This window comes from Plenodomus lingam, assembly GCF_022343315.1.
Source record: "Plenodomus lingam strain CAN1 chromosome Unknown contig_22, whole genome shotgun sequence".
In the NCBI taxonomy this organism is placed as follows: domain Eukaryota; kingdom Fungi; phylum Ascomycota; class Dothideomycetes; order Pleosporales; family Leptosphaeriaceae; genus Plenodomus; species Plenodomus lingam.
The window spans coordinates 828,758-853,171 of NW_027093939.1; the positions used below are offsets into that span (position 1 = coordinate 828,758).

General features: G+C 48.7%; 10 protein-coding genes across 10 annotated transcripts; 4 read left to right on the forward strand and 6 right to left on the reverse strand.

The window, feature by feature from the left end:
• Nucleotides 1–58: 58 nt before the first annotated feature.
• IAQ61_005651 (uncharacterized protein) lies at nt 59–799 on the reverse strand (the record flags this gene model as incomplete). Its single annotated transcript, XM_066096875.1, has 2 exons — nt 59–412; nt 650–799. 2 exons carry the CDS (start codon nt 797–799, stop codon nt 59–61), a joined length of 504 nt encoding a protein of 167 aa, XP_065953226.1.
• A 1,784-nt stretch (nt 800–2,583) lies between these two features.
• IAQ61_005652 (uncharacterized protein) lies at nt 2,584–5,343 on the forward strand (the record flags this gene model as incomplete). The annotated part of the gene is made up of 5 exons (XM_003839909.2): nt 2,584–2,640; nt 2,697–2,748; nt 2,887–4,100; nt 4,149–5,146; nt 5,199–5,343. 5 exons carry the CDS (start codon nt 2,584–2,586, stop codon nt 5,341–5,343), a joined length of 2,466 nt encoding a protein of 821 aa, XP_003839957.2.
• On the forward strand, nt 5,212–6,997 carry IAQ61_005653 (uncharacterized protein; the record flags this gene model as incomplete). Its single annotated transcript, XM_066096876.1, has 3 exons — nt 5,212–5,336; nt 6,049–6,497; nt 6,624–6,997. The coding sequence occupies 3 exons, from the start codon at nt 5,212–5,214 to the stop codon at nt 6,995–6,997; spliced, it is 948 nt and encodes a 315-aa protein (XP_065953227.1).
• A 618-nt stretch (nt 6,998–7,615) lies between these two features.
• On the reverse strand, nt 7,616–8,577 carry IAQ61_005654 (uncharacterized protein; the record flags this gene model as incomplete). The annotated part of the gene is made up of 3 exons (XM_003839907.2): nt 7,616–7,774; nt 7,849–8,305; nt 8,438–8,577. Coding segments are annotated over 3 exons (756 nt in total), but the record flags the coding sequence as incomplete, so codon positions are not given.
• Nucleotides 8,578–10,403: 1,826 nt separating this feature from the next.
• Nucleotides 10,404–11,240, forward strand: IAQ61_005655 (uncharacterized protein; the record flags this gene model as incomplete). Its single annotated transcript, XM_003839905.1, has 1 exon — nt 10,404–11,240. One exon carries the CDS (start codon nt 10,404–10,406, stop codon nt 11,238–11,240), a length of 837 nt encoding a protein of 278 aa, XP_003839953.1.
• A 432-nt stretch (nt 11,241–11,672) lies between these two features.
• IAQ61_005656 (uncharacterized protein) lies at nt 11,673–12,285 on the reverse strand (the record flags this gene model as incomplete). The annotated part of the gene is made up of 2 exons (XM_003839904.2): nt 11,673–12,083; nt 12,154–12,285. 2 exons carry the CDS (start codon nt 12,283–12,285, stop codon nt 11,673–11,675), a joined length of 543 nt encoding a protein of 180 aa, XP_003839952.2.
• Nucleotides 12,286–13,095: 810 nt separating this feature from the next.
• On the reverse strand, nt 13,096–15,900 carry IAQ61_005657 (uncharacterized protein; the record flags this gene model as incomplete). The annotated part of the gene is made up of 4 exons (XM_066096877.1): nt 14,843–15,900; nt 14,269–14,795; nt 13,471–14,214; nt 13,096–13,421 (listed from the first exon to the last, which is right to left on the reverse strand). Exons 1-4 carry the CDS (start codon nt 15,232–15,234, stop codon nt 13,096–13,098), a joined length of 1,989 nt encoding a protein of 662 aa, XP_065953228.1. The 5' UTR covers nt 15,235–15,900.
• Nucleotides 15,901–16,659: 759 nt separating this feature from the next.
• IAQ61_005658 (uncharacterized protein) lies at nt 16,660–16,875 on the reverse strand (the record flags this gene model as incomplete). Its single annotated transcript, XM_066096878.1, has 1 exon — nt 16,660–16,875. One exon carries the CDS (start codon nt 16,873–16,875, stop codon nt 16,660–16,662), a length of 216 nt encoding a protein of 71 aa, XP_065953229.1.
• Nucleotides 16,876–17,863: 988 nt separating this feature from the next.
• On the forward strand, nt 17,864–18,948 carry IAQ61_005659 (uncharacterized protein; the record flags this gene model as incomplete). The annotated part of the gene is made up of 3 exons (XM_003839900.1): nt 17,864–17,902; nt 17,982–18,707; nt 18,874–18,948. The coding sequence occupies 3 exons, from the start codon at nt 17,864–17,866 to the stop codon at nt 18,946–18,948; spliced, it is 840 nt and encodes a 279-aa protein (XP_003839948.1).
• Nucleotides 18,949–19,331: 383 nt separating this feature from the next.
• IAQ61_005660 (uncharacterized protein) lies at nt 19,332–21,964 on the reverse strand (the record flags this gene model as incomplete). The annotated part of the gene is made up of 7 exons (XM_066096879.1): nt 19,332–20,552; nt 20,599–20,826; nt 20,879–20,967; nt 21,017–21,071; nt 21,121–21,499; nt 21,614–21,813; nt 21,854–21,964. Coding segments are annotated over 7 exons (2,283 nt in total), but the record flags the coding sequence as incomplete, so codon positions are not given.
• Between the last annotated feature and the right edge of the window lie 2,450 nt (nt 21,965–24,414).

Consider the following 24,414-nt stretch of genomic DNA (forward strand, 5'->3'; position numbering starts at 1 on the left):
CTTGTGTGGTGGGTCAATAGTTGATGCGGTTGATTTGTAGCTGACTACAGGGCCGTCTTCACTCATCAATGCCATGTGACCTTGTGACAATCTGTTGAGGCAAGGATTTCTTGATAGCGGTTGCAGGGCGAGAAACAAGCAAGACGGTAGAGTATTGCAAAGGCCTCAGCAGGTCGTAGCACACGTGGAGGTGCGTGAAGAATCTGAAGATGTATGTAACCACCATACCACCGACGGAGCTTGACGAACTGCTTGTTCCGAGAAGCGACACGGCGTCGGAGGGCTGAGATGCAAGATTCAGAGATCGAGACAGGGTAGCTGATGCCATTTCATCGATGCATGCAGTCCTCGGCAACGACGCGCTCCTGTTGTACTGCACATGGCCATTCGGGTTTGAAGCGTACAGAGTCACCTACCAGTAGGTAGAAGGCTGCTCGTGTTGTCTGTTCGACGGCACCGAAATTAACTTGTTTTCTTGTGGACGCGCCCAGGGCCTACCATGTCTGTGTGTGGGGAACAGACCATCCGATGTTATTTGAAACCTCATGTAAGCACGATCCTGCTTTGTAATGAAGAAGCGTTACGAGAGACATACTATGGTGCTAGCGCGGGGGAGGGGGAGGGGGAGGGGGGTAACAGAGACATGTACCCCTCCACTATCAGATGGAGGGGCATTATAGAAAGTCATTGACGCCGTCCTTTGAGGCGTGGACTTGATGGTTGTCAAAGAAATGACGGTGAACAAAGGCGAGCTGTCATGAATAGCGACACCGTTTGTGTACCTTGCGGGTCTCGCCATGCTCCAGGATCCTGCGCTATGTGCTATGTACGTACATACGCGAGGCTCAACGGAGGCAAGCGGGGCATGTCCTTTCTCAGCGGGCATGTCCTTGTTGCAAGCTGGTCGGAGATTTTGACAGCTGGATAGGCCTTTCGATTGGGAGCATGTAGACTAGAAGGTGCTGTGTAAACGTGGATTGCCAATGCTCTTCAATGATTTCAGCACACGTGGAAAAACATCCTGTTGGCGTGCTGTCCGACAACGTGTGAGCTCTCCTGTCAGGTCTGGCGGCCTACTGCATGTGTGGATCTCACTAAGTGGACGGTGGGTCCGGGGAACGGGATTCATGGCCCGAAAGAGTGGATAGAGTTCCCAGGAACGAGAGAGCTCAGCCGGCGATCACCCTGGTGTCTTGAAATTACCGGTAGGTCCTGTGTAAGTCGCAGTGGCAGCCTCTTGTGGGAGGTGGGAGAAAGTCTGAAGATGGAGGGGCGCGCCTGGCGTCATGTCAGATGAGAGCGAGGGGTTGCCCCTTTTTCCCGCGCCCAGTCGTCATAGAAAGGGCACAGGCCTCAGGAGGGGCGACATTTGGTATCATTCGTGGTAAGTTTGGACTGCTAAGTCAGTATGGAAAGTGGCATGCAAGACGACATGCTCAGACTGAAGTAGGTAGGTGAGGCGGTGAGGCTTCGCATGCCTGGGATGCATCTTTGAACTCGAGTCTAGTAGCGCCCGGTAGTCTAATCCTGCAACAGGCAAAAGTGTATCGAGCCTCTTACCGCTTTTTCTTGAAGCTGTGTGACAACTGGTAGAGTGCGAGGTCGACTCCGCCGAAGCGCGTGGTACGGCGAGACCTTTCAGAGAAAAGCTCCCGCGAAAAGAACAATTGGTCCTCGGTGTGCCATGTTGCAATTGGTCCCAGATGCTAAGGGTGTACCCGGAGCATGAAGCGGGCTGCGGGTGTTTGCGAGGGGTCATGGTGGAGGCAGTGGAGCGCACGTCGCCAGATTGTGGTCAAAGAAGATACACAGTACTCTAGGTACAGTACCTACTATGGTACATTTGGTATTGTATGTATGGCTGTGGCAGGTTTAGTGTGGCGTGGCGTGGCGTGGCGTGGCGTGGTACGGTATGGTACGGTATGGTATGGTACTACACAGTACTCTTGTTGTAGGTACAGTAAATTAGGCATTGCCGTTGCTCTGATGAGATTACAATTGGCAAGAGCAGCCAACGCCCATCCACTGCCAACTGAAGAAGAGAGAGAGAGAGAGACAGTGTATGTGTGTGTGACAGTCAGGAGAAGACGACAACAACGACAACAACAACAAAAAAGTGGCCAACCGTCCAATACATGACGGTCTTCTCGGCGCTCGACGTGGTTGTGAGCGGTACCAAGTGTGTAATGAATCAGACCAGCAGCAGCAGGGGTGGCTGGTGAGGCGGACCCGTGCTGGTTTTTGGCTGCCCGCACACCCCTCTCTCTCCCTCCCTCCAAGTGGTCTCCTTAACGTATCCCGCCCTCGCGCAGCCAGCCGAGCCACCATCCATCCACCCACCCATCCATCATCACCGTCCCATCTTATTGCACACACGGCTACCGGACACTGGTCGCCTGCCTTTCACTGCCCGCCGTCCGTCACACAGCCTCTCCAGTGTTTTTCGCATGCCCATATTGCGGAATGAACTCAGCGTACAGCCCTGTCACCGCACCCATCCACACGCTTTAACACCCACGCGCGCCGACCCCAATCGATCCACGGCAGTATCTGTATCTGCAACACCGTCGCAGATCTGCTCCCATGGCGAATCCTTCGACTACTGCCAAAGTAGTAGATAAAAAATACAAATGCCAATATGTACTTTTGATCTCCTCCCCAGTCGGGTAGGAATGACGTTTACTGAGTTCATACAGTGCAACCGCGCCTTCAGCAGGAGCGAGCACCGCAGCCGTCATGAACGCTCTCGTAAGTCATCCCGGTGGCCCTTGTGATGGAGCTTTGAGTGTTTGGCGCGGGGTAGCTGTTTACTGATGCGGGACCTCGCGCGTGGTCGCGCTGCGGGGAACAGAGAGACAGTGTTGCTGACTTGCCCCTCACTCACAGACACCAAAGAGCGACCCTTCAAGTGCCTCAAGTGCCGCAGCACCTTTGTGCGTCGCGACCTCCTGTTGCGACACGACCGCACCGTTCACGCCAAAGACGGCGGTGCGCCCCTGCCCAGCGAACAGAAGCGGCGCTCTGCCAACAAGACGGCCGACGCTGGGCCCTCGAAAACCGCAGTGACAAGCGCTGCCGCTACCGCTGCTGCTGCTGCTGCTGCTGCTGCTGCTACCGCTGCCCCCAATGCCGCCACTACACTGGAGCAGATCGAGGACAGCAACGAGGCCATGGAAGATGCAGACCTCGAGGCCGCTGCCATGCTGATGACGGACTTCCACCACAAGGCCATGGCCAGCCAGGAGCCCGAGATGCTGCCCGAGCACCATGAGCCCGGCATCTCGCCCACCACGGGCCAGTCGATACTGGAACCCGTCATCCCCTACACAGCGCCCGGCCAGAACATGCTGCCCCAGATGCCCTGGAGAGACTCAATGGTCCCCCTGTCGGAATCCAAGTCGACCCCAGACTCGCACTCTGCCTTCAACAGCGCCAGCGCGCTCACCTCGCATCCACATCAGCTGCCACCGCTGATGGAGCGCACCATGTCGGGCAACGATACTCTAGCGCCCACCTTCCAGGCGATGAACGGTGGCAACGGCCTCGGTACGCCTGGTGCCCTGTCGCCGTATCCCTCGATGATGGGGCCTGTATCGCCCGTCGACTACCGCAAGTCCCCTGGGCCCAACCAGGCTCTGATGATGACACGCGCCCCGCAGCTCGACTCGGAAGAGCAGTGCGCCAGGATATATGAGAATATCAAACAATACGACAGCGAGAACTCACTGCTCGAGACGTTCCATTTGCCCAGCTTGAACACACTGAACCGTCTGCTCAAGACCTATTTCGATCTGTTCCATCATCACTTGCCATTCCTGCACCCAGCAACTTTCAACCCGACAGAGGTCTCGGCGCCATTGCTCCTGGCGGTACTGTCCATAGGTGCCCTGTACATCTTCGATCAAGATCAGGCATACATGCTGCACATTGGCTCCAAAGTTCTTGTCAACCAGTTCTTGCAGAACAAGGAAAACTTTAGCTCACGCAAGTGCCCCTTGTGGACCATGCAGAGTACGCTTCTGAACATGATCTTCTCAAGCTGGAGTGGAGATCCCAAGGGGCTAGAATGGGCATGCTCGATCAAGAGTTTACTGGCCAATGTAAGTGTTCTCTGACAGCCTTTTGTGCACAAACTAACAACAGGCAAGATGGTCGCTGGAAACCGCTACGAGCTCAAGCTCCGAGCTGACGCCCGCGACGGCGCCCAGCCTAACCACGAGGAATGGGTAGTAGATGAGCAGTGTCGTCGAACATATTATGCAGTGTATATCTTCTTTGGTCTGCTAACGCTGACGTACAACCACACCCCAGCCATGGGCTTCAATGAATTCGATACTTTGGAGCTGCCGTCGTCAGAGTCACTCTGGACGATGGAGGTCTCTGATGATGAAGCATGGCGTGAGAGTCTAGCAGCATCCAAGATTATTACCTTCCGCCAAGCGCACGACAACCTCTTCCAAGGAGAGACTGCACGCTACAGTGCATTCGCCACTCGTGTCATGATCAACGCTCTCTTCCTCGAGGTCTGGTATCACAAGCGAAGCCCAGAGGCCCTGCAAGATGTCGTTACAGAGTACAAACTTCGCCTGGCATTGGAGACTTGGGAGAAATCACTCGAGTTGTGTGAACCGGAGACTGTCGTCGTGCAATTGAGCGCACCACACAAGGGACATCCTTTGATTTTCAATGCGATGGCCTTGTACAGGAATACAAGAGCCCGTCTGGTTGTCGACCTCAAGTCGATTCAGGAAGCTCTGCGCTATCACGACTCATACGAAGTGGCCGCTGCCATGACCAATGCTCGCGACAAGGTTCAGCGATCGCCTGAGATGATCAAAGTCATTCAAGAGTGCTTCGACTGCATCGAAGTGGCAGCTGTACAAGGAATCCGTTGGGTTGCACGAACTTCGGCTACCAACTGGAGTATCGAACATCCCCTCACTGGCATGGATCTCATGGTCATCCTCACTCTTTGGCTCTACCGTCTGGAACACGATGAAGAGCCTGCTACCGAGGAAGAGCTGGCCATGTACAACAAGCTCCGTAATCTCTTTGACGACGACTCTGTTGACGTCTATGGTGCCAAGTTGAGCTCTACTGTTGCCCGACTTTGGGGCAGTATGATTGATGAGGTTGTTGTATGGGGGTATGTGATTCCAATAGTCTTTCAACTATTCTGAGTACTAACATTTGCACAGTATCACTAGACTTATGGGCGAAGCCTTTAAGCTTCACTCACAAGCCCTTGTCGGCTACGAAGACGCCATGTCGTCGCGCTCCGGGTCTGCATCTCCAATGGCCACTGGAGGCGTGCAAGTCCTGGAGATGCAAATGGCGTACTAGATCGTTGCATCATCCGGCTTGCAACTTGACATCTTGTTCAATTTTTTATTCATTTCTGTGTTTCCTTGCTAGACTGTGGACTATCTCATGTGTCCAGATATTGTCATTTCCGTGCAATCAAGGCATGGCATGGCGTTTGGCGTACGGCATACTTCATCTGCTTCGAGCTCTTCGACGAGCAGTACGGCGCAAAGGGGCGGTCTGTTCCAGATCCCTACACACTCGAGCTCAGGCTCTCCTCTTCAGCAACCTTCTAATATCTTTCATCGCTCATACCCATGGACCTGCTGGACTATACTGGAGGCTGGCCCCACGCGTTTTGTTGCTTTACTTGGTGCGATTGCAGGCGTTGTTTTCACGCGACTCCGCTAATACCTTATCTCATTATTCTTATTTCTTACAAGTCTCTTTTTGTGCATATAACATAGTATGTATTGAGTTGCATTGCGACCACGACGGCAGGAGACAAGCGCGGTTGCTGTAGATTGATGATATGGAGGTACGGAATTGCAAGGATACTGGGTTGGGAAACTGTTCCGTACTCAAACATATGTCTTGGATAACTGTTTAACCGATTGACACGAATATTTAATCCCACGAAGACATTGTGCTGCGAAACTTGGTCAGAGCAATGCCTCAAGGCTCAAGAAGGTTGCCTCAAAGCAGCTGGTTGACTAGTCCTAATCGATAATGTTCTGGTCCAAGCTCCTTCCAAACGAACATTTTTCGCCAAAACTTCGAGACCGGTCCCCAGCCCAGCATCTCCAACATCGCATCCCGTCGCATTGCACTCCACGACACAAATTCCTCTACATTTGCCCACGTATTCTTTGTTGAATACTTGTCCCCACACGCAATGGCCAAAGATCTTAGCGAAAAGAAGCTGAAGAAGGAGAAGAAGGAGAAGAAGGAAAAGCGCAGTGAGACTGATGGCGTAACCAAGTCCAACAAGAAGGAGAAGAAGGAGAAGAAGGTCCAGGTTGACGCGGAAATGGTAGATGCTCTTGAGGCCGAGCTTCAGAAGGCGCCAGAGGTGCAACTGGTGCGGGCTGGGGAAGATGGTGAGGAGCCAAAGGGCGCGCTCGTGCCTTTTGCCTTCCCGCTGGCCGACAACGAGAAAGAAGTCAAGAAGATCCTCAAGACAGTTAAGAAGTGTATGTTTTGCTCCTACAGTCTGTTCGCGAACTTATTGATTGCTGGTGCTTCCCTCCTAGCCAGCCTCTTTTCGCCGCACTACTACCTTCATCCTCGCGAAACTAAAAGCTAATGCATTATAATAGCCGCGAAGTCCAAGACCCTTCGCCGCGGTGTGAAAGAGGTAGTGAAAGCGCTCCGCAAATCTGCCGCTTCTACGTCCGCTGACTTGAGCGATCCCCCTGCCATTGTTGTCATTGCCGCCGACATCTCCCCTATGGACGTAATTTCACACATCCCTGTGCTCTGCGAGGACCACAACGTGCCCTACATCTACATCAAGTCACGCGCGCAGCTTGGCGAGGCTAGCGCAACCAAGAGGCCTACAAGTGTAGTCATGATTGCCAAGGAACGGACCAGTAAGAAGGCTGGCAAGGACGAGGACGACGTGGAATTCAAAGAGACATATGCTGAGTTGGCAAAGGTGGTTGGCAAGGCTAGTAAGAGTGTGCGCAAGTGAGCGCCGGGGTGAAGGATGAGCTGGGCATGATGAGCTGGGTGGATCAGATGTGTTCTATTGCATATATGATGGCCATAGTGTCAGGCAAAGGGATGATGGCGTCTGGCGTTTTCTCGCAACAGTGAGATATGACTCTGTTGCATAGGCTGTATTTCTTTCTTGTTATTCATACTACAGTCCAGCATGGGCACATTACGAGCCGTCCAATGCAATGGAAACAATCTAAACTGCTCAGTCCCTTTACGCCATCTCTGTTCATCCGGGGTGGATTCGAATGCATAATTACTGACAAGCGCAGTACTCTGCAATAATACCTTGCCGCATAACAAGCCCAGAAATCAGGGTTTCTCTCGTTACAATAACAGCTGTCTTCAGCACCAACAAAACAAGCCACCCGACGTCTCACGACCTCTACTATCGCAACCACATCTTCCCACATCACAACTATATCGACTATTAAACAACCACGCCCAAGGCCACTCGCAACATTGAGCTCATACACATCAAACGCCGTTGATAAATGGACTATCTATCCAACACCACGCTTCCTCAATTTACATGCACCTGAACATACGCATTTCATTCATCCCCCTCCACTCTCGCACCCCTTTCCATACTCTACCCTTTCCACACCTTGGGCCCGGGACATGTGTACGTGGTAATAGAATTGTTGTATGTATCCACAGTTACGCCGGGGTCGCTTTGTGCGGCGTACCCGGGGATAGTGGCGAGGTAGTCGTTGCTGGGTTGGGCGGTGCCGGTACCGGTGACTTCGAGCTGGGGGGTGGGGATGGAGTGGTTAGTTTGGTAGTTCACCTTGTGGTGAAGGAGAAGGAGATGAAACCACTCACCTGCGCACACTCTGCATAAAACTGCGGCGTCTTCGCCTGATGCAAAGCCAACAGCTCATGCCTCACCAGATACTTACCGGGCGCCAACCCCTCCGGAATCTTCGACTCCCAACTCAAATTCTTCATCACTTTCGCCGTACCCCAATTCCGCCCACTCAGCGGCGGCGCCGTCATGCCCTCCTCATCAATCTTGAACCACTTCTTCCCGCTGCCGTCGCAGGTGCTGAAGTCCCCAGTCGAACACTTGTACATCCACACCATTACGGGGCCTTGCTCGTGCGTCCATTGCTTCCAGATTGCCTTTATCTTGGAGCCGGCCGCGATGGAGGCACTGAGGGGCGCCAAGGTTCCACCGTTGCAGAGGACTTTGCGGTCGGTGATGCTGAGGGTGGGGTTGTAGTCTGGCCATTGGCGTTGGATGGTTTTGGGGGAGGTGGCGGGGGCGAAGCCTTCGTAGCTGGGTTTAGGGGCAGGGGGTGGTTAGTGTGGTGGGAGAGGAGGGGGAATGGAGAGGAAGTGGGAGGGAAGAGATGAATGGGGGGTTTGAAAGGGTGGCAAGATGGAGAGATGGAATGGAGGTGCCTCTTACCCTGGGTACGTGACTCCGTCGATTACATAGCTAGTTACAGCGCCATGAGCGGCAGCATGAGCAGCGAGCAGCGCAGCCGTGGTGAAGATACTCGTGAAAATCATGATTCGTATGAATGAAGACTTGTCTGTATGCTTATTCTGTTCATTCTAGTACATGAAACTTGCCTTATATACCGAATGTTTCAACCTCTGGTACGTCCAATAGCCGCTCCACATCCATCACTTTTGATTCCTATCCCCTCAATATACTGCATAGTCACGCCTCATGCCTTGATGCCCAAATGTACAATCCACTGGTCATGGCGACATCACCGCGCAATCTGCACACACTATACGCAGGTCATGTTGGCAAGCCGGCTAATCATGAATGGTTGATGAACACTATAAGTGTTTCGTTAGACAGACACCTCTATGCCGGCTCTTGCGGTACCGAACATGGAACGACAAAGTGAGGCATGAGCTTGGTGCAACCGGAACAAATGTAATCTGGGGCGTAGAGAGAAACTTTGTGATGATGGTGGTGGGCTGGGTGATGTGAGGTGGGTTGGTGGGTTAAGTAAGCGGGATTGGATTCAGATCATTCGGGATCGGGATAGTGAAGGATGATGAGTTTTGAGATTTTGATTGGAGGTGCGGGATAGGTGACGGGGTTTATGTCTGTTTTGGTAGTTGACGTATTTGTTCGTAGGCAGCATTATACAGGATTCCTGTGCGTCGATCCGGGATTTCGACGAGGTCGATTCCATAGAACTTCTAGGTCAATAGAGGTCCAGATTTTCCCTTTATCTATCGAGTCAGAGTAACGATAGCAACATGGTGACTCAAGAGTGAACCGCTGTGGCCTATTGGCATCAAGTCATGATGACAATGCTGTGCAACACCAGACTTTGTCGAGTTTCCGAATTTTCTGCGAGTGGACAGTATCAATACTCTTTTTGGGAAATCTCGGGCCCACTGTCAGCAGCCTGGAATATTTCGATGGTAGAGTTCGAGGCTCGTGGCGATGTGCAAGAACAAGAATGGAGGAGGTCCTACTCTGTCGATCACACCACACGGCCACACATCCGAGATATCTCCAACGCACGCTTTGGTGTTGTTTTGGTCAGTGCGCTGACGTTGTAGAGTGGCAGTCGGTGAACTTGGTTCAACAGTTTCTTCTCTGGGTTCGAATTCTTTTGATAGCGAGATTGCACAATGCATGGCTTGCCATGGTTCTCTGAAAGATCTACTTGGTGATGGGTGGAGGCATCAGCAAGCCGACTCAGTATATCACCTCTCCTCTCTCACACAAAAGTTCAACTATTCATACTATGCAGACTTCAAAGTAGCAGTCTTCGCCTTGCGTCCAAAATAGCAATCGGGAAATCTCGCGTAGTTTAGGGTTGAGACTCAACATTCCAGCATTCGCATCCTCGTCATGTGTGGTGGAGTGATGCGCCCAGAAATGTGGCGCGACTTGCAAGGTTCCTCTAGCATGCCGCGTTATCGCGTATCGGACCGGCTGATCGCGACCAGACAACGTGTGATGTTTCGGTGGACAGCAAAGTGCATTCAGCAGCAATGTAAAACTGGGATTGTGTTTCCGAGTCTGTTGGTATATAAGTAAGATAGTAGTGCCAGTAACAATTCGTCACATACACACCGTCAACATTGAACACAATCACCTACGAATACGCATCCGATAAGAAGTGCATCGCCCGATTAGGAATAACTCCAGAACCTACCCTACAGACGACATCGAAAGCAACGGTGGACAATTACTCGACTATATCCATATCGGCCATCGTTGCAGTCTCGAACTCCTAGATCATTGCAGTCAATTGATCTGCTTACGGAACACAATCCAACATCAACTCCACTGTCCGGTTATCTCTTGGTCAAATCACAGCACAGGCTTGAGGACAGGTCGAACAATTCCTCTTGCTAAAGATAAATCAAAGGTCAAAGCCAAAACTTACGCAAGAATGACGTCCATATATGATTTCGCGGCGCATTTCAATTCAATCTCTCCCATCTCACCAATAATGGGACAAGAAGCCAAGAAAGAAGAGCCAGTCCAACAACAAACCAACCCAAACGCACAACACTACGCTGGAACCCGATACATTGATCCCCAAACAGCCTCTCCATTCTTCCGCCTCCCGGCCGAAATCCGCAACCAAATATACACGGCGCTCCTCTGCCCCAATGCACCCACCCCCCACGACCTCCCCACCTTCAACCCGCAAGGCTACAAGCAAGCCACGCTCCACCCCGCAATCCTCCGCACATGCAAGAAAATCTACCAAGAAGCCGAAAACATGCTCTACACTACCAACATCTTTCACGCACATCCCGCCATCCTCACCGCACTCCCCCATCTTACCTCCGCCGCACAACCCGTCATCAACCCCGATAGCATCGCCAAGATCAGCCGCTGGCAGATTAGCATGCGGTTGGACACGGATCCGCGCTTCTCCGCGCAACAGGCGGCGGCTGCGTTCAGCGGTGCCGAGTACCTGGAGATTAGGGTGTGGCAGAGCATGTTTGACGGCTGCGATGCATCTGTTCTGCGACTGTTTCTTGGGGTGAGAGGGGTGAGGGTGGCGAGGGTAACGGGTAGTGTGAATGCGGAGCTTGCGCGGTGGCTGGAGCGCAGGATGATGAGTCCGGTGGAGAAGAGTGTGGAGGGGGAGGTTTGTGGGTGCAAGGGCGAGAGGGAACTGAGATGTACGGGGTGTGGGAAGAAGGTTATGCTGGAGGAGGAAGAAAGGAAGGGTGAGTGGTTTGGTGGGCGGGATGCTTGGTCATTTGGTCGTTGAGACAGGGGGGTTGTTTGTACGATCGATTTGAACTACAGTTCAAGGCGTTTTGGGAGGACTGAGAGATTTTAGCGGCTCCAGCGTAGGCTTTAGAAGGTTGGAATGGGACACTCTGGCTTATTGGGCCCTGATACCGAATTGATAATATTTTTTATTACTGATACTTTTCATGGGAAGTTCATGGGAAGTTCATTGTAATCCTTTCACCTTACCTTGAACTCTATGCTGATGTCGACATGAGTCGTCGAGATGATATGGGAGGACCACATCGGCTGAAAGGAAACTGTGGTTTGCGTATATACTCTAACGGCCTGTTAAGCCTATATCTAAATCGAATGTATCCATCATCTCAGAAGCTGCAACACATTCACAAACGCTCATCACAGATGAGCGCGTCGCCATTTCTCTTTTTCCCTCGCACACGTTACTTCGTCACAAAAACGCCGCCACCGCTACCCCAGCCAATACACCAAACTCCTTCCTCATCCACTGCGGTGCCACCGTTGGCGCCGCCCCAGCACTACTACTCGAACTCGTCGGCCCCCTCCCCGCAATCACACTCCTCACGATACTAAACTGGTCCGCAACCTGCTGCTCCTTGAACGCCCGCGCCCCAGTAGGCAGCGCATCGTACCAGTCCGGCTTGGAAAAGTAGGTTGGCGTTTCACTAGCGATTGTGACTTCTGGGGGAATGGTGAAGTTGCTGGGTGCTGTTCGGACCCAGGCGTCGATTTCGGAGCGCGCGGATGTGAGCGAGGATTGGTAGGGTTCGCCGAGGGAAGAGGTGAAGCGGCCATAGGCGAGGCGGGCGTTGAGGAAGACGGAGGTTGTCCAGCTTGCAGCCTGTGCGGGGTTTCCGTTAGGATGGGTGTTTTGGGGTTTATGAGGCGGGGTTGAGATGGAAGATACTTACGTCGGAGGGGGCTGCGAAGGAGGGGACGGCAGTGATGGGGATGGGTGGTTCGGTGTAGACCATGAAGTCTGCTTGTGCGACTTGGATGCCTGCTGCGGCGGCGAGCAAGACGAGATTTAATTCCCCGAACATGATTTTTGTTCTCGGGTCGGGTCAGAGGTGTGAAAGTGATGTTCTTTTTTCTCTAGAGTACACCAGTGTGTATAGGTAATTCGCAGTTGTAGGAGTACAATCAGGGTAGGGGTGGCAATGAAGTACTATCTAATACCGAAAGAGCGTAATCGTGTCAAGCCATAAATAAGACTCTAGATTCGCTGCTGACGCATACAGAGAGGGTAACCACGAACTTTAGGCCTCTTTCTTCGTATGAGACGCGTCCCGCTCCACATTTCTTGTTGCTTCGCGCTGCAACATCCTTTCCCTGTCCCGGGAAGGAGGCTATGCAAATCGATCCCGCACGTGGTCCGTGCATTCCAGTTTTAGATTATGAGACGACACGACAATGCGAATGGCTTGCTTGGCTATTCTTGGGCTTCTCGTCCTCCAATTGACACCACCACATCTACTCCTTTTTTTTTTTTGCACGGGATTTGTTCTTGAAGTACGGGGACCTCAAGTCTTCGATCATGGAAATACCATATGCTGCATTACAAATCATTACCGAAACTGAGAGTCATGTCCAAGCATGGTAAAGCTATCATGGCTTCTCTCACGAGTGTGGCCAATCACACTGTGATTAGTAAGTACGCCTTATGTTCATGGGGGCTGAGATTGCCAATGTCCTTTGGCCTGCAATTAGGGTACAAAGGGAGGGCCTTACAGTAGAACTCTAGCATGGGGGATACCTACCAATGTATAAAGTACGGTAATGTACAAAAACAGGTTCGTTTCCAGATACACGGAACGAAGTCGCAATCTGCTCGATACGCAATGAGGCTTTTGTTACCAGGGAGCTGATCTCCTGAGTCCAGCAGTTGCTTCCCTGTCTTCGGATGTCCGTTTCTTTTTCTCTCCCGCTTCATATCCATCCGTGTCTTCAGAGATTACTTGTCGAGTCTTCCCCCAGTCGAAGGAATCCAGATGCCATGTCGTGTAGAAGAGGACGTAGAGCGTGAGAAAAGGCCCGGTGATGATATAGATAACGAGTCCCGCTACGTATTGCCATTTCGCCTTTCGGGTTTTAGGCATCCAGAAGGTAAGTGCAAGCATGTACAAGTATTGGACAATCACGCCTGAGAGAACCCCGACAGTAACATACCAGGGGACGTCTAAAAGGGGTAAGTGATATGAGATCTAGATCAGGAAGAGGGGACCTACGCCGGGCAGAGTGGATCAGTCCAGCGAGGGATCCCACGATGAAAATGCTGCAAAACCAAGCGTGAACATTGCCAAACGCTCGAACATGCTCAAACCATTGTGTATTTTTGGCCAACATAAGATCCATATCGTTAACCGTGGCCCCCATGGACCAGCGTTTACGCTGGGATGCAAAGACGGATAACGAGGTAGGAACATCAGTCCAAGCGACAGCTCGGATTGCCTGTCGGGTTTGTACATGTGGAAAATGCGTGACGTTGCAAACATGGTTACGATCCTCGCTATATGCGCTGCGTAAATGCTTGAGCATGCCATCAGAAGGACTAGGGCAGTACCCGAACAGCGTTCGCAGTGTGTCATCTCCGTCATTTTCTTCCCAGACTTTGAGCACTTGGCAGCATCCTGGTAAGCAGGTCACCTTAGAAGTGACGATGGATTGATGGAGACGAGGAAGTCCTTGGCTAACGGTGTAAGCGGCGTTTTGCATGAGGCGCCAGAGATTCCATGGGCCATCCTTAAAGTCGACCCAGACGACACCGCATACACCGTAGCAATTTGGGTATCTCATTTCGTCAAGCAAGTACCATATACACCAGGGATCAAAGACACTATCTGCATCCATTCCAAATATCTGGTCAAAATTGTCGATGTCGCAATCCTCGAGAGAGAAGCATGTCATCTCTCCGAAGAATTCGTTGGAGAAGATTGTCTTTGGGCTTTCCATTCGCTTATTAAACTTGTAAGCTACACTGATAATTAGCCATCGAAATATCACGAGCTATAGGACAAGGAGCGTACCGAAGGAGCTCATTAGAATTATACCGTCACGCTTGCCTTTGTTCGTCATCTTGACGATACAAAAGTATGGCAGACCTCTATAGATACCCTTCTGTATGGTTACATCCATGGGCTCATTATCGTATGCTATATATGCTTTCTCAATGTGCTTGCGATATGTCTTCTCAGTGAGGATGGTATCGAGTAGGCAATCGCCTGTGGTTTCGGTCATGCCCGGACCACGGGCCCTGCCATCGCATATGATGAAGCAAGCCCGTGCATAGCCATGTAGCCCTCTTTGCTCTACAAGGGAGTCTATTGAACTCAGCAGTTCACCTTCATTCTCGTTGTAGCATGGGATGATGAGCATGAGCGTTTCAGGATCGAGAGGCGGAGGAGCTTTGATCTCAGGGTTGATTTTGCGGAACAGCAGCCACACGAGAAGACTCATTGTGACGATGAAGTTTATGAGTACACCAACGGCAATGAAGGGCGCAAAGACATAGTGATAGCCTTTGAACCACCATGAACCGAAGAGGAGGAAGCCACTAAGGCAAATCAGTTAAGATAGTTGATCAAGATTAGCTGTACAAACTTGAACCCAAAGATGATGAATTGAAAAGCGAATTTCCGTAGTCGCATCATTTTCCTGGCCCGTTTGGTCTTTGAGCCATCGGGATCTGACCATTGGGGCTTTTCATCCACTTGCGTATTCAGCTTACCCAGCTGCTCAGTCGTATGCGCACATCTCTCAGGGTTTGTTTCCTTGAAGTTCGGGGCTTTTCTGCATTTTCCCTCTCGGCTGTTGTTGCTCACAAGAGTGTCAGTGTGCGATACATTGTTGTTATACCCAATGTCCTCAAATATACTGTGGATGAGGGCACGAGACATGGCCTCAAGGATCATGCTCTCTGGTCGCAGGTATGCCTGATCTGGTGGTCGAGGAAGATTCAAGGCAAGCGGGCGAAATGGCGGCAGAACACTCATATCGAGAAGCGCTTTGTGGTAGGGCCAACAACAAGGGTGATTCGAGGTTATGGAGCGCGAAAACTCGCCCTCATAAAATGAAATAGGTTGTGTAGGTGTGATACACGAGGGGAAAAAAGTCCGGTGCTTGAGTTGCCATGGTTCTGCAATTGTACGGCCATTTGGCCTCAGACCTGAAGGCGGTCTAGTGTCGACTTGGAAGCTCACAATATGCGGGTCGGTGTTGTTCACACGTAGAGTGTCTAAAACCCATTGTTATACGGTACTGTTGGGGCCAATGTTAGGTACCAGTCCTACAATAAGCTACCTGGACTCGCAATTGGACGTGGCCTCATGTTCTGTCCCGCCGGGACACGTTGTTACTATCGAAGCCTTAGCACTATGCACTGTGGAAACCGCTCTGACAGCAGGGTGTACTATCTCTCTCCAGACACATGGCAGCCGCTATTCGATGACTACGGCCATCGTCTCGGTTTGGATTGTTTAGAGTGGTAGTGTAGCATTCGCTTCCTCAGCAGGCCGCTGTAGTTGGTTTACATCCAAGGCTTATAATGTCGATGTCTTACAAGTAAAGTACCGACAAACTTGGCTCGTATTAATCGTGGCATATGTAGATTATTCCCGTCCAGAATGCTTTCAGGCAACTGATTTTTCAGTGGTAGTATGGGTCTGGTCGAAAAAATGAGGGAGTAGCCTCAGGCTAGGTAGCTTTTAGGTAGAATATCCCCGCCGGGACCAGCGAACCAAACTAATTCGGACCAATGAGCTTGGACTAACCGATTACTGCACCTGTTTTCAAGAGCTATAATTAAACAAAGACCAACGTATCAGCACTGAAATAGGATTTAGTGGCTATATTCTGGTGCTGAAAATTGTCATGTCAAGACACTGTATCTTCTGAGAAGCGAATCGACGCCCTATCTTCCAGGACTGTCCAAACAAAATTTGAATACGGTAAAGACATAGGATCTACAAAGAATTTGGAGGGAAATGATTAAAGACTCGAGTCCAACTAACCCTCTTGAAAGAGGTGGCAGTCATGCATCAGCTAGCGAAGCAGTGATTCACTAGCTCATAGGCCCTGTGGAAGTGCAATTAGCTGGCTACCCCATTCGACCACAACGCGAGGGTATGCAACTAATCGTTGACCGAGATGAACGAACCAACGGGAAGGCGCTTCGTGACCAATTTCTTGGAGTTCCCCTACCACGGTTACAACAGTGTTGACGATGCAACTTGAAAATTCCTTGTCGCGATGCTGAGTACGTTTCTTTGGGACGATTTTCTACACCTGGGATGTCCGCAGCATTTTGAACAGAATGTACCACAGACAACATATTCGCCAAAAATTGCTCCAATTGCTTCTTAGAATATTAGTAGATAAAAGTTTGTTGTGACTCCTTATCCCTAACCTGATCTCACACTCTATACCACAATGGAGTCACCTTCCACTAGCAGAATGGACGACACAGTTTCCACTACGAAAACAGATGGTTTCAGAATTTCCTTGGAGCTTATAATGTTGCCTCTAACTCCTCCTCTAGACTTGTTCGACACCCCACCTACAAACTTTTGCGATGAATTTGCCCATCTGCAGTATTTCTTCGTCCCGCAGCAGGTACCAGAGCCACGTGTGGCCATTATTGGAGTTGGCTATATTGGAGCTCAGCTCGTGAAAGCTTTCTCCAGACATTATATTGTCATTGCATTTGATCTGAGCGAAAGCAGATTACAAGAGGTCTGTCAGGAATTGAGAGGCTTGCAGATCACATATACAGTCGATCCTGCACACTACGGTACAAAACTGGTTTACAGTAGCCATATTTATCTAAAGTAGACTAAGAAGTAGTTTAGGTAGAAGAAGTAAACCTAAATAGGGTTTATTATACTATGTATTCTATAAAAGTAAACTACTTTTATTTCTACTTCTATTCATCTACTAGTATTACGTAGTAATATCTAGTTTCCTACTAACTATTTAAGTATTTTACCCCTCCTTTCTTTAATCTTCTTTACTACCTCTACCACCACCTCTACCACCACCTCTATCACCACCTCCACCACCTCCACCACCTCTACCACCACCTCTATCGCCACCTCCACCACCTCCACCACCTGTATCACTACCTCTATCACCACCTCTATTATCACCACCTCCTATTAGTAAAAATATCATGACTTATTATTATGTCATATGTGCGTATAGCGTAAAGCTAATCTTCTCTACCCCTTTTAGTCTTAGTTAGGTATTATAGCGTATAATAGAAATAAAACTACTTTTTATACTTAATTTAAACCCCTACTATAAAAGTAAACTACTACTTTAATAAAAGTAAACCACTACTTTAAACCTATTTATAGGTATATACAAGGTTAGTTTACACCTATATAGTAAACCCCTAGCGTACCATTCTACAGTAAACAATTTTTTACCGTAGTGGCAGACATTAGAGATGCAAGCCATATCCTGATTGCAGTACCTACGAGTCTCGCAGAAGACAAGCAAGTCGATATGACATTCCTTCACCAGGCTATTGCTACGGTTGAGGAGCATGCTTAGCCTGGATCCACCGTCATCATCGAGAGCTCCGTTGCTGTCGGTATGACACGCAAATTGATGTCACCCCTTATGGCAACGAAATGTTTCTTGGCTGGCATGTCACCTGAGGTAAGCCAAGCATTCTTACTATTCACCTGACCCACAAGCCCCTACTGGAATTCTGCATCGTACTGACCTCGTAATCTAGCGAGTTGACCCCGGCCGCACCAAACCCTCCTTCACCGAAATCCTAATGATAGTATCAGGCCTCAGCCCGGCTTCCCTCTCCTTAATATCAACTCTCTACTCCCTCGTCTTCCCCACCATTCTGCCCGTATCCTCTCCCGAAGTCGCTGAAATGACCAAACTCTACGAAAACTGCCAACGCATGGTATGCGCCGCATACGCAAACGAAATGGCAGATGCTTGCTTCTCTCTGGGCATCGACGCTTTCGAGGTCAGTTCAGCTGCTGCCTCAAAGCCATTTGGCTATTTGCCGTTCCGGCTGGGGCCTGGAATAGGGGGTCACTGTATACCAGTAAACCCGTACTATTTGCTGAGCAATTGCGATATGCCACTGCTGGAACATGCAACGGCACTGTCATGGCAGAGGCCGGGGAATGTGGCCAGGCGTTTTATGAGAGAACTGCTTGAGGATAGGGCAGAGCAGATGCCAGAAGCTGAGAGAGATATGAGTCCACTCAGGATTGTGGTTGTTGGGCTCGGGTTCAAGCGCGGACAGAGCATCTTGAGCAATTCTCAGGGTGTTGCGATCATTCGCACGCTCAAAGAAGAGTTTGATCTGTATGTGGAGTTTGCGGATCCATTGGTTTCATCGACGCTCTTCGATGAGGTTCCCAAGCTCGATACTAAAGTCAACTGGAACACGGATTACCTTGAGGCCTTTAATGGGGTCATCGTGTCCCTCGATCAGGTTAGTATTAGCTAGAGGTGTTAGCTCAGTTGAGGGACGTCAAGGTGCAGGACTGCTCTGGTGGGATGCAGGCGCTGCAGCCTCAGGAAATGGTGGTACAGGCCCCGGCTATGTACGAACTTGTGGACAAGAGTCATTAGAATATGGCTAATCCTCGCCTTTGTAGAAGATACTTGCCAGACATATTGAGTCCCCTTACTACGGTATTGAAGGCCACTTCGATATTGAAGGCACCGTTTAATGTTTTCCCTGCATTGAATCGTCAGCTCGCACAATTAGCATGCAGCTAGATATCAGCAGTTTCAGTGTGAAAGCGGCTTTGAGCGATAATTATCAGAATGCATGCATACACATGACGCTTGTGCAAGCCCAGCAAAATATCCAGCAATGCTATTGTTACCAGGAAAACGTCGTCGGCGCTGTACTTGGTGCTTGGGAAGTATTACGAGTTCATTTATTGGTCCTCTCAAAACAGTGCTGACGGAATGAACAATTATGTTCGGAAGAAAATGTGTTTGGTACTAACGGGCCGGACATCTAGGAGCAACGTGAACCAGTAAATTGAGGAAAAAAGTGAAGTAGCTCTTGAGAACCATGGAAGCGCCTTCTTCAAAAGCAGGGTGGCTAAATTTTCTTCGCAGGAATTGGCTTGCCATCCGCATCTTGCGACAACTTCCCATTACCACCTTGCATCATCTCCTCATCATATCGATCATACTCGTTGATTTGGTACGCGACAGAGACATCCTTTATCTCACTGCCAACCTCCAACCACTTATCACTCGTTGCCGGAATCGGTGAGATGATGCAAAGTATCTTGTACACGACGGCAGAGACGATGAAGCCAGCGAAGAAGTTTAGGTCATAGATGCGCCTCGCGCCAACTGGGACCTCGCGACCAATTGCTCCTGCAAATCCAACTACGTTGATCAGGATGCCGGCAATGTAGGCGGCATAGCCGCGCCAGTGAAAACCAAAAGTGTAATAGTAGGGATCTGTCCTTTTACCAGAGTAGAGATCTTTGATCTGTAAATACCCTTTTCGGACCCAATAGTAGTCGCAGATCATGACGCCTGCAATGGAAGAAAGGAAGACTGAGTAGGCAGACAGGTAAGTGGTGAAGTTATTGGTAGATGAGAGCAGGTTCCAAGGACACATGACCAGACCGATGAGGGCGCAGATGTATCCTCCTCGTCTAATACTGATCCAGCGGGGAACCAAAGCTGTGAGATCGGTGCCAGCAGAAACAGAATTGGCGGCAATGTTCGTACCAAGCTGCGCCAGAGTGAAGGCTGCAGCAATGCAGAAAACGCCAAATCGTTGTGCAGAACCACCTTCGTTGAGGAAGGCCTCGAGCAGGTCTAGAGGGTTCCAGATCGCCTGGCCAAAGATTACTGTGGACGATGAAGATACGATAATGCCAATGAAGGAGGTGACCACAAAACCAACCGGGATACTTATAAGTTGCGGGAGGAATGCGTCTGATGGCTTCGTAGCGAAACGTGCAAAATCGGGGTCATTTACAATTAGAGTTGCAAAGTTGGCGATGGCGCTCATTATACCGCGAATCATGAGCCAACCGAGCTCTGAGCCGGACTTGGATCCTGGTTGGTGAATGATAGGACCCAGGCCCTTAGCCCTGACAACAGCCCATATGAAAAAAGCGACACCGGCCGCGGGGACCACAGCAGCCTTGACAGTGAAGAGATGCCGGATTTTGTAAACCGGGGGATAGATAAATGGTAGAGAGCCCAGCCAGAAAAGGAAGAAGGATACGAAGAGTACAGTGTTAGTCCCTGAGTTTGGAATTCCGTTTGAGATACCACCTGGGCCTGTGGTTGCGGTCTATTGGCTGTCAGCGAGATCAGACCGCTCAAGAGAAAGAACATACATCACGCCAGCTATTCCATATCGCACGAATCATCAGGTAAACACATTGCCCTCCAATCCAGGCTTGCACACCATACCAAATGCATGCCATCGTCGCGCGATTAAAGACAGGCCACAGCGCTCCCCAGATCCCGAATGAAGCTCTGTTGACGACTGGGAAGGAGATGTGATATGTAGCACCGATACGACCAGTCATACATACGAAACATGCCGCAATACTGTAGCCAAACTAAACAACAGATTAAATCAAGGTTTTCTCGCATTACTGGTATACCTCTTACCCAGACACATATCCAAGACTGCCACCAGGATAGGCCATCAACGATGTTGGCAGAGGATATCATCCATGTGTTGATGTTAAAGGAATCAGCTATTGGACGTCAGTACCTATACACAGGGAAACATGCCCATCAACGTACCAATCCAGAAGAAAACGAAATTTCTAGCGGACCATTTGCGTAGTTCTGGGATAACCTTTGCTTGATTAGCAAGAATGGCTATAAATTAGGGATGAGATACGTACAGGTTTAAGATCATCGTTGAACAGCATGAGCTGTGCAGTAGTAAGGCCAGGCTCGCTCTCTACAGCAAACTTGTTCGACCAATAAGCGACTTTGGAACTTTTAAGCTTCTCCATGATTGCAGCGGGAAAGTAGGATCCTTCATCACTTGAATGAAATATGGTAGAAGTTACAACAGGCTTTAAGAAGCTGTGCTCTCGGCTGCTTGAGGCAGTCGCCTCGTAGGATTCAAGACCCCCGCTCCAATGACGTCTGTCCTCAGAAGCGAGTGATAATCTTGAAATACCTGGTCGTGAAGAGGCTTGTTGCAGGAGCGGCTGTCGTTCGAGTGGATCTGATGGAGCCAGGGTGGCGGCAGATAAATTCCGTATGTTGGGTATGCTGTTTATATGAGTGGCTACTCGAAGAGCTCAAATTGAACCGACTTGGTGGTCAAGCATCTAGCCGTACGAGGGTCCCTGAGATCTTAAATCTCCAGATCTCAAAATGACCTACATTACATTTCCAAGGATCTGCCCAGTATATGGGTCCAATACGGCGGCCTTAGGAGCGAAAGTCGAATGCTGGTAGGCCTGTCTCATAGTCTTATCTAAGACCTGTGATGGCCAAGCTCCAAGGACTATCAAATGCTTGCGCTGCGATTGCATACCATAACTTGGTATGCGGTAGATTGGATTATGCACAGTCAATCTAACCTAGGATATTAGATGCCTTTCCCCGTGCGGCTCGACTAACAGGGAGGGTCTTGTAGTGGAGAGCGATAGCCCGCACGGTCATAGTGGCGGATATCGCGTGCAACCATTTCGTCAACCAAACGTGTTCGCCAGGTAACATTATATTTAAATACTGTTATCTTAGCTACCGTACAGTAGAACCCTAAATGTACTTGTTTATCGTATCGTTAACTTGATACAAATATGTCACAACGTTTTCAGACACCAGAGACGCCCCTATCTCGCAGAAAGCGCGTATATAGTCTAATAATGTTGCATCCTAGTTGTCCTTGGTTTTCTGCTTAATATTCTTGGCTAGGGTATTATCGCAGGAAGGGAATAGCGGCGCAGATAGAGGCGTGTGGGGTAACACGGGGCGCCAGGAGAGCCACTCACAAGCCACAAAATTTGCTTTACTTGATAACATCAAGTAAAACATTGGCCCTATATATAAAGTCTATCTGTTATCATACTAGGTATTGCGCATGGTCTTTAGACTTTATGTTTTAACTATTAGACTATTTTTGTGACGTCTAGCTTAAAGCTATTGCACTTGCAGATGGTATTTTAGTTTGGACGAACATTATACTAGGCTTGATAAGCCTAAGTCTTTTATAGTTAGATTTATGCCAATACAAACTACATGGTTGCAGTTGCACCTTACAAGGCTTAAATAGGATTCTGCTGGATAAAAGGTTAAGTACATACATCTTTAGTCCTGTTTGCTGTGAAGGACTTAGGCTTATGCCCAAGCCTAGGTCTAACACAAGACGGACCAAGTCTAACACTACTACTAAGCGAACACACTAGACACCTATAAAAAGGCGTGGAGGGCTTATCTCTCTTTCAAGATACTAAATACTATTATTAACGCTTATTACATTCTTCCCTTAAGGCTAGTCTATAATATTTTAGTATCTTCTTCTAAACATACTATAATAGTAATAAGAGATAGACGCGCTGGATGTTTAGAATAACTAGGTGCAACCTAATATAGTAGAAAGGCTAATATAATAGGTCTATAGATTAATAGAATAATAGGCTTAAGACTCTACTATAATAGCTATACTACGTTAATAGAACAAGGAAATACGTAATTAGATTCTATCCTAACCCTCCTCTAAGCCTGCTAGGTTTAATAACATGCTACCTCTGCCCTCTCCTACCTTATGCTATAAACCTTTCCTAGTTAGCTTGCTATATAATAGCACTAAGGTAAACTTCTCCTCCTAGTAAATAACTATAGAGTTTAAACTACGTGTAGACAAGGTCTTTATTAGGGATAAGAAGGCAAGGTTTATATATATTTAGTCCTAGTTATTACCTATAGTCTAGTGCGCTATAGCACTATACTTTAAGGATAGTGCACGCAAGCGTTAGGATATAAGCAGGTTTCTTAACTACCTAGCGTTCTATTATAGCAACTATTACAGGTAGGAGTGCGCCTAAGTCGCGTTAGAACACTTATATTAGGGCTAAAATTAGCCTTTTATAAAGTTCTTTGTAAATTTTATATAGCTCCTTATATAGTTAGGAGGTTTATACTAGGATAATAAATAAAAGCTTTTATAACTTTAATAATCTCTTAATAGTTATATATACTTAGTTTCCCTTAATAGGGGAGTCTCTAGGATAAACTACAACGCAGCTATAGAGGAATACAAGATAATTATAGTGGACATTAAAATAGCCTCTCTAGAACTAGGCTTCCTTTAGGCTAGTAAGTCTAAGGAACCCTAGTAGAAGTCTAACTTAGATTAGGATAGCAACACAAATATAGTAGAGGTAGCAGCCTTATTAAGTATACCTACTAAACCGCTAATATTATGTCCTAACTAGATCCTACAGGACCTATTTAATACACAGAAACTAGCAAAGGTCTACACCTAGTGTAGATAGGGCGGTTATTTTATGCGTGCATGCCCTAATACCCTATTGCTACAACTAGTAGGTGTTAAGATAGTTGTAGCATTAGCAAGCGGCACTAATTTAGGAAACTAGCCGCCCCTAACCTTAGGCTAAGTTAGGGGTATAAGGAGGACACTATAATAGAGAAATTATTAATAGTAGAGGCTATTAAGTATCCCCTAGATATTAAGGCTAGGTTAAATAATCCTCCTTTCTTTATTCCCCTCCTCCTAGGTAGAGTAGAGAACGTGCAAGCAATAGTTAATTTAGGGTGCTAGTGTTTTAGTGTAGTTAAGGAAAAGTTAGCAAGATAGATTAGTAGGAACTTTATTAACATTCCCCCGCGACCCTTATAACATGCCTAGGGAATTGCTAAGGATATAAGAATTTTATAGTTAGTAGTATTAGACTATAATTTAGATAGTTAGTGGTCTTAGCTTTTAGCTTATATAGTACCTAGTCTTTCCTATTAACTAATACTAGGCAGACTATAGCTTTATAGAGAGGGCGTTATTATAGACATTCTATAAGGTGAATTAATAATTAGGAAGGCAGGAAATATAGTAGTACAAGAAAGTAGGAGACGTCTGTATCCTACCTATATCTCTATTGTCTTAGGTTTAGTTATAGCAGGGTTGCTAAATTAAGAACCCTAGTAAGAAGATATATAGGTAC